At 44.4% G+C, this 10,822-nt stretch overlaps 2 protein-coding genes across 6 annotated transcripts in view; one reads left to right on the top strand and one right to left on the bottom strand.

Moving 5' to 3' along the window:
* Window positions 1-1,039: 1,039 nt before the first annotated feature.
* Window positions 1,040-3,758, top strand: POP5 (POP5 homolog, ribonuclease P/MRP subunit). 3 transcript variants are annotated; one of them, XM_045073752.1, is made up of 6 exons: window positions 1,040-1,145; window positions 1,236-1,378; window positions 1,507-1,626; window positions 2,826-2,975; window positions 3,158-3,241; window positions 3,343-3,758. In XM_045073752.1, the coding sequence occupies exons 1-6, from the start codon at window positions 1,126-1,128 to the stop codon at window positions 3,453-3,455; spliced, it is 630 nt and encodes a 209-aa protein (XP_044929687.1). In that variant the 5' UTR covers window positions 1,040-1,125; the 3' UTR covers window positions 3,456-3,758. The 3 variants fall into 3 exon arrangements, with proteins under 3 accessions (XP_044929687.1, XP_004753430.1, XP_044929688.1); XM_004753373.3 differs by lacking the exon at window positions 1,507-1,626; XM_045073753.1 differs by lacking the exons at window positions 1,507-1,626; window positions 2,826-2,975.
* A 1,880-nt stretch (window positions 3,759-5,638) lies between these two features.
* Window positions 5,639-10,822, bottom strand: part of RNF10 (ring finger protein 10) — a 41,162-nt gene continuing 35,978 nt past the window's right edge. For 2 of the 3 annotated variants that reach the window (XM_004753371.2, XM_004753372.2), the window contains exons 14-17: window positions 9,764-9,864; window positions 6,814-6,871; window positions 6,559-6,717; window positions 5,639-5,924 (exon numbers count right to left, since the gene is read on the bottom strand). In XM_004753371.2, the coding sequence (XP_004753428.1) occupies window positions 5,848-5,924; window positions 6,559-6,717; window positions 6,814-6,871; window positions 9,764-9,864 (395 nt within the window). In that variant the 3' untranslated portion in view covers window positions 5,639-5,847. Of the gene's footprint in view, window positions 5,925-6,558; window positions 6,718-6,813; window positions 6,872-7,152; window positions 7,231-9,763; window positions 9,865-10,822 lie in introns of those variants that run through there. The other variant, XR_006604798.1, reaches the window with a different exon arrangement.

Raw genomic sequence — 10,822 nt, 5'->3', positions numbered from 1 at the left:
AAAAAAAAAAAAAGAAAGATGTAATTTAACACGGGGCAGCAGTTCTAAGATTTTTATCTCAGGACCCCTGTATGTGCTTAAATTATTGAGGATCCCAAAGAGCTTTTGTTTTTATAGGATATATTGATACTTATCATGGATATTAAAACTGAGAAATGCAAAGATTCCAAGTAAATATAACAAAACTAAGTGTTTAGGACACAATGCAAAATCCCATCAGCCATCAGTGATAATATCAGCACATGTCACATAGTCTCCGGAAAACTGTCCACTCTGAGAAAATGAAAAAGGCAATTAACATCTTAGTATTACAATGGAAGTTATTTGACATTAGGGAAACCTGGAAAGAATCTCAGAAAACCCAGCGGTCCCTGGACTTCACTTTGAGGCCCTATGGCACAAGGGGAAAGAAAAGGAAGTAAATACACTACATGATAAATTAGTTTCTCTCGGTGTTGAGATTATTTTTATTTCCTTCTTTGTACTTTTCTATTAAAAAAAAAAAGTAAAATATAACAATCACGGATTGTTTTTGCCAACAAAAGCCGAGGCAATACTCCGGTTACCATAAGATTGTTGAAAGACCCAAATAGTAATAATATATTTGGCTGTACGAAAAAATTAAACCGATCTCCAACCTGAAACTAAGGGCCCGATTTCCCGTGTCAATCCCGGGCGTGTAAATGCAGGGTCTCGCCCTCAAAAGTCCCGCCGTCTAGCTTAGGGAGCAAATATAAGCGCATACACTACTTGATTGCAAGGTAATAGAGAGTACATATCCCGAGAGCCCCAAATGCAGCGGATGCACCTGCAAAGAACTGCAAACTTCGGCCTGCTGCAGAAACACCCATCGCAACCACACGCCCTTAGATCGCGGAACGCCACTCCCAAACACCTAACTCAGCAAGGCGGTCAGCAAGGACGCATGCGCTCTACAAACGTAGAGGGAGGTAGGGCTTAAGGGAGACTGGCACGGGGATCTGCCTCCCAACCCTCTAGCCCCGCCTTCTTACCCTGCTTCCTCTCTGACTGGTTGCAAGACTGCGGAGGGTAATTTCCCATTGGCCACCAGCAAAACCACAGATATCCGGTTTGGGAGCTGGGCCGCGGCGCGCGGAGGCCGCCATGGTGCGGTTTAAGCACAGGTAAGGGTCCCCTGCCTGCCCAACATCTGCTCCCCTACCGGGTCCCCCGCGGCCTTGGCCGCGCGCTCACTTTTCTGCTGCCCGCCGCAGGTACCTACTGTGCGAGGTGGTTTCTGATGACCCCCGTTGCCGCCTGAGTCTGGAGGACCGAGTGCTGGGCGGCCTCATACGGGACACGATCGCCCGCGTGCACGGGACTTTCGGCGCAGCCTCCTGCTCCATCGGCTTCGCGGGTACGTGAGTGCTGCGGAACTAGGCGAACGGCGGGATTGGGAGGGAACGGAGGCCGGAAGAGGGAGAAAGAAAGAGTACGGGACACGGCAGGAGCTTCCAAACCCGATACACAGTCCTCACTGTACAGTATGTCCTCTTGAGGCCAATCGGAGTCTGAGCCCGAGTCTGCGTGAGTTCGAGGTTAGGCGGAGAGCTAAAAGCAGAAGGCGGTGGCACTTTGGGAAGGAATCGGCTTTATCAATTTCACGTGTGTATACTAGGATTGTGATTGAGCAAGATAATGAATTAAATGGGGGAGGACGGGTATAGTTCCGAGTTAAGTTACTTGGTTACACTGACATCCCATGGGGGGAAAATTGTCAAAATTACCTTTTAAAAAAAAAAAAACCCTTAATACAGCAGATGAAATACAGAACCTACCATCGTATGTAGATGAGAGAGGGGATTCTTCTGACAAGGACGCAGTTTTAAGTGTTTTATTTTAACGATTATAAAGATATTTATTGGAGACAAATAGCGAGAGCGCAGCAGCAGGGAGGAGTGGGAGGAGCAGGCTCCATTCCAAGATCCTGGTATAAAGACCTGAGCTGAAGGCAGAGGTTTAACGGACTGTGCCACCCAAACTCCCCAGCCATGCTATTTAATGTTTAAATTCATTACATGTTTTAACCTTTGCTTAAAACTGAATACCGGAGAATTCATGCACATAGGCCCAGTTCATTTACATTGGGTCATTCGCAACCTCTTCAAGACCTACAGAATCCAGGGCGCCTGGGTGGCTCAGTGGGTTAAGCCTCTGCCTTCCGCTCAGGTCATGATCTCAGGGTCCTGGGATGGAGGCCCGCATCGGGCTCTCTGCTCAGCAGGGAGCCTGCTTCCCTCTCTCTGTCTACTTGTGATCTCTGTCAAATAAATAAAATCTTTAAAAAAAAAAAAAAAAAAAAAGACCTACAGAACCCTGTTTTTCAGGGGGCACCTGGCTCAGTCACCTAAGCATCTGCCTTTGGCTCGCATCTTGATCCCACAGTCCTGGGATCAAGCCCCCATCAGGTTCCCTGCTCAAGGGGAACCTGCTTCTCCCTCTCCCTGCCATTCCCCCTGCTTGTGCTGTCAAACAAAATCTTAAAAAAATAACTCTTTTTAGCCAAGATTTCCCCTGAGGAAGATGGATCTCTGCCAGTCCCAGCCCCACTTATCAGCTTATCAGTGAATTAGAAGAGCATTTAAAATTCCAAATTCATTCTGATTGGTGTGCAAAGCCCTGGTGTGGTTTATCCCTTTTTCATAAATAAATATGTGTCCTAAGGGTTTTTTTCCTTCAGAAATTTTTTACTCACTGATGCATCCCAAGTGCTACTGCCTGGCACATAGTAGAAGCTCAGTTACTCTAAGATTTTTAAATGAATCCAGAGTTTCCCAAAATATTTTTTTTTCCCCCTGCTGTAGTGCGATACCTCAATGCCTATACTGGAGTAGTGTTACTTCGATGCCGGAAGGAATTCTACCACCTCGTGTGCTCAGCTCTTCCTTTCATCACATACTTGGAGAACAAAGGACACCGTTACCCGTGTTTTCTCAACACCTTACACGTGGGAGGTAGGGGTGCATGTGGTATGGCCGCTGATTTTCAATAGTAACAGGTCCAGGGTTCAGTCTTGACAGGCAGGTAGGTCTTCCTGCTCTCCTGCCAAGAACAGGAGGCTTTCACCCAGCTCAGAAAGTCTTTGAGACAGACACCTTTCATGAGCTGTTGACCACAGAGTTCTTCCATGTGCCAGGTACAATTAGAACATGCCAGAAGTTCCTGATTCATTACAACAGGAGACAGCTGTTGATCTTATTGCAGAACTGCACCGACGAAGGTAAGCAACGTTAGCCAGTGCCCACTGAGCAGTAACTAGCCTGGCTGAAAAGAGGGGACTCCCAAAGACCTCTTTCATCCCTGCTCTGCCTGCCTTTCCAGGAGAACGACAAGCTATCCAGAAGTCTGTCACCAGAAGCTGTTTACTAGAGGAGAGGTCAGATGAGGAGTTTTCGGAGAGTGGTGAGGAGGAGGCTGCTGAAGCAGTGGAGTGAACCTCTGCACGCTGTGGTGGGCCCGAGATTCAGGGCCCAGTTGTTGGAACAGAACATTCTGGGAGGCAGCAGCATCTGCTACAATTTTGGCAAAGTGGATGACTGCTCACCAGAGGCCAAGGTATCAGCTCAAAGTAGAGGACTTGTTCACTTAAACTGAAGTCACATTTACCTAGCGCTGCCGGGTTAAGTGGTCCTGCAGGTGGTGAACCCCCAGCAGTTACAGACATATCTGTGTCTAATTGCCTGGCTGAGTAGGTTTAATAAATGTACTTGGCAGGGCACCAGGGCCCAGTCAGTTAAGCATCCGACTCTTGGTTTTGGCTCAGGTCATGATCTCACGATTGTGGGCCTGAGCCCCAAGTTGGGCTTTGTGCTCAGCATGGAGTCCTTCAGATTCTCTCTCTTCCCTCTCTCCCTCTCCCCATCTCCTGCTCTATTTCAAATAAAATTTAAAAAATAAATACACTCACTTCTATAGCAGCCTTTTAGTATACTTAAGAAGTTTCATTTTGGGGGCACCTGGATGGCTCAGTGGGTTAAAGCATCTGCGTTCAGCTTAGGTCATGATCCCAGGGTCCTGGGATTGTTCTCTGCTCAGCAGGGAGCCCGCTTCCTCCTCTCTGCCTGCCTCTCTGCCTACTTGTGATCTCTGTCAAATAAATAAATAAAATCTTAAAAAAAAAAATCTTTGGCTCCCACTTTGGCTGGGAGGTCTCCTTCCCCCGCTATCCCTGGCCTCAGTGGGAAGACTGGCTCCCTGTGATGCTAGATGTATAGCCTCCCACTTGAGGTCTTGTAGATGAACCCTAAGCAGTCCAGGTTATTTAGAGTAAAAGTATTAGTGAGACATGGCAGCTAAACTGGCACCAATCTATAGCTGGTTTCCATACTGACCTTAAAAATACCAGATTCCTTACCAATCCTTAATCAGGTAACAGGATAACAAACATGGTTCTTGCATTTTTCTTACCAGAGGGGGTGGTGGGGGTAGAGGGGAGGTGTGTGACAAAACCTGGCCTTGCCTGACATTACAAAGCCAAGCAGCAGCTGCCAACTTCGAGTAGTTTTCTGCAGTTCGCCCTTCCCTGTTGTCTCACCCCTGCTGGGCCACCTGAAACCAAGTAACACTTCCTCACTCACAGAGGTTAGGAGGGTTTGGATCCACTACTTACCAATGACATTTCTAGGATCTGTTATCTTGTATAATAAAACAGATGTTATTCAAAGTCCCTTACACATTTAACAGAAAGATCTGTAATGTTTGCTTCAACATGTCCCCTTATCTTCAGGGCTGAAACACACTCATGCACCCAGGGCGGTTCCTGTCCCAGGATTTATGAACCTCTTTAAGAATGACAGGTAAAGCTAAGCCCAACTCAAGAGCCCCTTAGTCCTGACACTAGGAAAGACACCGAGACCCTGTGACACCAGAGTGCTCAAGCTCACAGTAGCTGTTACTTTACCCTATTTAAGAAGTATGTCTAGCTAACCTGTAATGAACTTTAAAAACCCAGAAAGCTCACATTGCTTGTGCAGGTGATTTATTGCAACTATTTGCCTTCACATGCTATTATACCTAGAGGTCACTTTATTAAGCAGCAAAATTCACATCACTCAAATTCCACTCCAACCAAGGCACAGACTGCTCTAGACAACAGGGAGGCAGTGCGCACCACCACTGCTTTCAAACCTGTTCAGCTCTGCCTCCAGCTGTGCCAGATTCCTCTGCTCCTACAACTCAGGCCACTGTCACTCAAAATAAAGCATCTAACAGTTGGCAGGTTCCAGGGCTGCTTTAGTGACAATTCCAGCTTTCCCTGCCAAATGAGCCACATACAAGTTGTAAAACCTTCTAGCACCTAGGTAAGCAGCCGCATCCTGGCCATTTCTCAGAAGAAAAACTGCAGTTCAAGCTGGGTGTCCTAAATCCATTTTATTCCCATCCTCTGTTTCTTTAACAAGAGGAAAACTAGACAGGAAAGGCTCTATTTTTAAAAGACGTGCTGAGTGGTATGTTGAAACCGTGACGCCCTGACATGTCAGCAGAGCAGTGGGCTGTGGGCTGCTCCAAGGGGTGGTGAAGGGTCTCAAACTTACTTGGGTTGAGAAAAACCAATTATACATAGGTCCAAAACAATAACCCTGGTAACAAACTAAAAATCTAGGCAGGAAGAGATCTCTTGAGAGTGTCAATACTTTATTTTGGTGTAAAGACGGGAAGCTGGAAAATACACTGTATTTAAAATTTTCTTGGTTCCCCCTCATGCTGTGGAAACCCCCTCCCCCCAAGAGCTAATCTGTTCAAACTCAAATACTTAAAAATTACAGCAGCAAAACAGAAGCACAGAAGAAAGAAAACCAGATGGAGAAGGTAACCGGGCCGGTAGTGTCACTTGGTGTGGACAACTGAGGTGCTGAACAGGAGCTTTTGTTTCTGTTTTTTTCTTTTCTTTCCTCCTTTGTCTTCTAAATGGAAACAAGAAAGAGCTTAGCTTTGAACGTTATCCCCCAGCCTCCAGCTTTAGTGACAATTACAGCCAGTTTTCACTCCTGAGAGTCCAGAGCGGCAGCGAAGGTTCTAGGGTGAGGACTGCCTGGATCCGGACACCAGTCTGCATGCAGCACTATTTGTCTGGGCAAGTCCCTTTACGTCCCTAGACCCATTTCTTCATCTGCTCTACCTGTGACAGTTCTACCCATTTAATATAGTTGTCGGGAGAATAAAATGAGCACAATGCCAAGCACAGAGAAGACACACCCTAAATGCTAATGTTCTTGTCTCACTGAATAGCCAGAGTGGTGTGGCCTTCAAGCCTGACTTCTCCAACTATTAGCCACCCTCTACCAAACAGGATTCTAAAATCTCCTCCACTATGTCTTAGAAGGGAAAAAATAAAGACCTTCTCAGAATTTCACATCCAGGCCTCAAGAATTTATGTGGGGTGGCGAAAAGGTCCTACCTGACATAGGAAGGGACTGTTAGCTGACACTAGCATGTGACCCTACAGGCTCAGAGGAAAGAGCCTAATCAGTGATGTCCACCACTAGATGCAGGCGGGAATGACAGCCCTGTACTGAGCACACATTTCTTTGCCTTTACCAGACAGGGGATCTGAAGAAGCTGGTGTGTCCAGTTTCATGAAGGCGGCTTCAATAGCTTGGCTGAAGGAGTTTTGGAAACTGGGCACAGGAACACGGTCTGAGTTATCACTCTCCCCATCACTGTCCACAGGAGCAGGAGGAACTAAGCTGTTTTCATCTATAAAATACCAGTGTTAGAATTTTAGAGAGGATTCTAGAGACTTTAACTTTCTGAAAGGGACCAAATTCCCCTCCACCAGAAGGTCATTCTCACCTTTTTTGGGAGTAGTTTTGGGCCACACATCTGCTTTTGCTTTTCCAACCCTCAGCATCTGCCAAGAGGGAAAGAAGAGAGACAAGAATTTAAGTAACCAGTCCAATTTCTCTTCTAGACTTGTGTCTCGACACTAACTAGCTAGAAGGTCAAAGAACTATCACCTTTGGGAAAAAAGGATTTTCCAGATACTTCTTTCCTCAATGCACTATTTTGGTCATGTTCTCTATAACCTGACCAGCAGATAGCAGTGAAATTCCCAAGGTGGAAGACCAAAGCCTGTTTTATTCCTTTGAAAAAGGTTGAAGAATAGTGCATGACAGCACAATAGGTTCTTACTCAGACTCTCAAGTTGACAATCCTGACTTTTGTGTGATTCTCTTGTTCTGGTAAGTTTTCCCGCTCTTCTTGGGACTCCTAAAAACATAAACCTCCTGGAATAAGCAGTGTGCAGTACCCTCCAATTTCAAAATGAACCACCTGGTCTACGGCCATACCACCCTGAACGTGCCCGATCTCGTCTGATCTCAAAATGAACCACCTGGCTATCGAATTCCAGTTACTAAAGGCCAAGAAAACCAGTTCAATAAATTTTAACTTTATCCTGCAACTGCCACAACAGCCTTAATTACCCTTCAGTCTTTGCTCTTCCAACAGCTCCTTAATTATAAAATTTTAAAATTTTTATAAAATTTATAAAAAATATAAAATAATTATAAAATTTACAGCCTCCATGTACAGTAAAATCAGAACAATCCCTCCTGCCCCTGAATGAGGAACTCTTTCATCTGGTCTGGCCAAGGCCAGTTTCTTAATTATCAAGGGCCAGTGTAAGCCCCATCTGCAACACATGCTATGCTCAAAGCAGGGGGAATTTGGGTTTTTTTTTTAAGCTTTTATTTATTTATTTGACAGAGGTCACAAGAGCATAATGCGGGCCTCAATCCCAGAACCCTGAGATCATGACCTGAGCAGAAGACAGAGGCTTAACCCGCTGAGCCACCCAGGCACCCAAAGCAAGGGGAATTTTATTCCTGGAAAAATACCAGGAGACAAGCCCCACAAGATTCAAATAGGAATGTCTTGTCCTAAAGTGTGTGTCCCAAAGTGAGGTACAGTATTATTCAAACGGAGTTGGACTTGCAGAGGTTGATTTCCCTGAATAACATTTCTTTATCATGTACCACTTCGATGATCTTTTCCCTGGGAGTTCAGAGTCCAAATAGTAAGACATCTGAACCACCTTACTCTTAAAAGGTCATTAAAATACCTACCACCTATGTTTTATTCTTGCCAGAAATGTTTAAATGTTTAACCTGAACCCACTTACGAAAAAAGAAACCAACAAATGCAAACTCTAGACTCTATATACAACAGCTGGCCTGGATGCTTCAAAAACATCCATGTCATAGGAAAAAAATCAAACAAAACAAAAGAGAGAGGCTAGAGAAACTGTTATAGATCAAAGGACACTAAAGAGACTTGACAAATACATGCCATGAGCAATCTTTGGACGTGACTGAAAACAATATAGGACCCTTGAGACATACGCAATGAGATATTCAGTTAGCTGAATTTCTTTGACGTGGTCATGACAACTGTGCTTATAAAGAAGAATGTCATTTGTGGGGCCACTTATATTTGGTAGTAAACTGTCATTCATGAGGTCTGTAACTGATTTTCAACATAAAAAGAGAAAGCAAACACAGCAAAATGCTAACAACTGGTGAACACAGATGAAAGGTAAAAGCGTTCATTATGCTATTCCTTCAACACATTGAAGTTTGAAGTTGTTCACCATTTAATTCTGAAAAAAAGCAAAAGCAATAAAACCTAGTTAAAAAAAAACTAAAAACAACAACAAACTTAAGCATTTGACATAACTCCTGGGAGCCACTTGCATAATTATCACTTCTGAAGCCTACCAGTTAATGTTCAGGATTGCTTTCAATTATTTCTTTCTCCTTGACTTCAGGACTCTCCTTACCAAAGTCCAATTCCTGCTTATTTCTCAACACGCACTGCCATTTGTTGTGAGAAACATCCATTATCACCTGCTCTAAAGAACTGTTAAGCTAATGATTCCAAACTAGCCCCAAAAAAGTTAATACTAACTTCTAATGGGGGTGCTTGGCAAGCAATCCATCCATCTGAACTTAGTTATCTCAATGCAGGAATGCTGAGTGTTGGTTTGTGTTTTAAAGATTAAAAACGTCATCTGACTCATTTTGTCTCATTGCATCTGAGAGAGCAAGCTGTGTCTGCTCAAACCCACTTGGTCTGAGATCCGGAAGTAGGGTCTCATGTATGTGCCACCAGTGTTTCCATCAGTATGGGAAGGATACAGGCTTCAGTAAATTGGATTCAGTGAACTTTCTTGAATGGGTCCTTCAAAAGACCTATCTTGATGTTAACTCATTGTACATAAAATAAAAATACTTCAATTACTGGGGGGAGAAAAAAAGATCTGACAACAAGTGTCACTAGCCTAGTGTTCCTCTAACCCACCTGCCTAAGAAAGCTGGTCTGGCTAGTTATAGGATAACCACAACCTCTCCTTTCCCAAAGTGAAGAGGAATGGTTTACTATATGTAATAGATACACACTACCTAAATCCAAGGTCCTAGAACTAGGGACCAGCTAAAATTGATTGATGTCTCCCCAGCCCCTACAACAGTGCTCATTACCCAAGTACCTAATGATTTGTTAAATAACTGAAGCTCTGATTCTCCCTAGCTACTCTTGGTCTCTTTCCTTGGTAAGTCTATACAGTAACATCTGAGACTAAATCCAATAGATTTCCTCTTAAAAAAGTTTTCCATGACTATTACCATTCATGCAACATTAACCTGTAAGTCTCCTCCTCCAACGGAAAGGATTTCCAGAAAGAACAAGCAGAGTTCATGTTAGATATCCTTGGGCTGTTTTACAATACAAGCAAAAGATTTACCTGGGCAAAGGAAGGGAAAGGAGAGTCTTCTTCCAGACTCCCAACGCAGAATGAAGGACTGCCCTGACTGGCAGTAGGTGACAGAGGGGTCAGCAAAAAGTCTGAAAGGAAACCAGAGACCTGATTATGTAAGTTAAGAATAGACTAGCTCTTTGGAGCTTAACAAGAGAGAAAAGATGAACCCTGAATCGGGTCTGGATAATTACCAGCCCCACCTCTAAAAGCGAACCTGATCCAATTACCACTCTGCCGTCTTCTTATAAAGTCAAGAACATGGCCCCACTATTCACACTAGTGATCCACGGAGAAAAAAGCGGAGTACTCACAGTAATACTAGAAAGCATGGCAGCATCTGTTCCCACACTAAGAAAAACCCTTTCCAAAGCAGCTGACTCTCCAGGCCTAGTGGACTAGTTTTATGTGAATGAAAAAGTTCCAAGGAAAAGATAAAATGTAATCAGGTCAGCCTTTATGGTCCAGCCAGATGTCTCTGACCTGGGAATATTCAGTTAGAATCCAAAATACACATACACGAACAAAATCCAGTATGAAGATCCAAGCTTTTCCTTGATAAGCCCTAGATAATAGTCTTCTCCATCCTTATTGACCTCAAGGTGAGCAATTCCCACAGGTCTACCCACTGTCCTGATCATTGCTGGGAGGGAAGGGCCTAGTCACTCTCCAGGTGGCAGGCCGTCCCGCAGTCAGCCAGGGCTATTCAGTACGCTCATTCCTAGCACCATCCAACTGCTCTTCCTCAGGACATTAAAGTCCGTTCCTCAGAAAGGCTCGTATGATGAAAGCACATACACAAACACAATTTTTGTATCACAGATGATGTGGTCAATGTTCTGCCATAGTGCTCTGTATAGCAGCTCTCAAACTAAAGAGCATAATGGTCACAATGCAGGTTTCTGTCACATTCCTGTCACTAAGCCCCTGCCTTAGCCTCACGCTTCTCATCTGCAAAGTGATGACAGGCAAATGATCACAAGAGAATCACCAAGAGCTTTAAATATTCTGCTTTGGACATTTTATTAAAATGGCTGGCAAGAAATG

The sequence above is a fragment of the Mustela putorius genome, unplaced genomic scaffold (assembly GCF_011764305.1).
Source record: "Mustela putorius furo isolate JIRA1106 unplaced genomic scaffold, ASM1176430v1.1 tig00537248_pilon_pilon_pilon, whole genome shotgun sequence".
NCBI lineage: Eukaryota > Metazoa > Chordata > Mammalia > Carnivora > Mustelidae > Mustela > Mustela putorius.
The sequence above is the reverse complement of the archived record's forward strand: the minus strand, read 5'-3'. Positions and strand labels throughout refer to the sequence as shown.

What these genes read in the sequence shown, in the direction of transcription:
- POP5 (XM_045073752.1), top strand. Translation starts at nt 1,126, where the DNA reads ATGGTGCGGTTTAAGCACAG. An exon ending in CTGCTCCATCGGCTTCGCGG is followed by an intron (nt 1,379 to 1,506) that starts GTACGTGAGTGC and finishes CTCACTGTACAG; the next exon opens with TATGTCCTCTTGAGGCCAAT. An exon ending in GCAGAACTGCACCGACGAAG is followed by an intron (nt 3,242 to 3,342) that starts GTAAGCAACGTT and finishes CTGCCTTTCCAG; the next exon opens with GAGAACGACAAGCTATCCAG.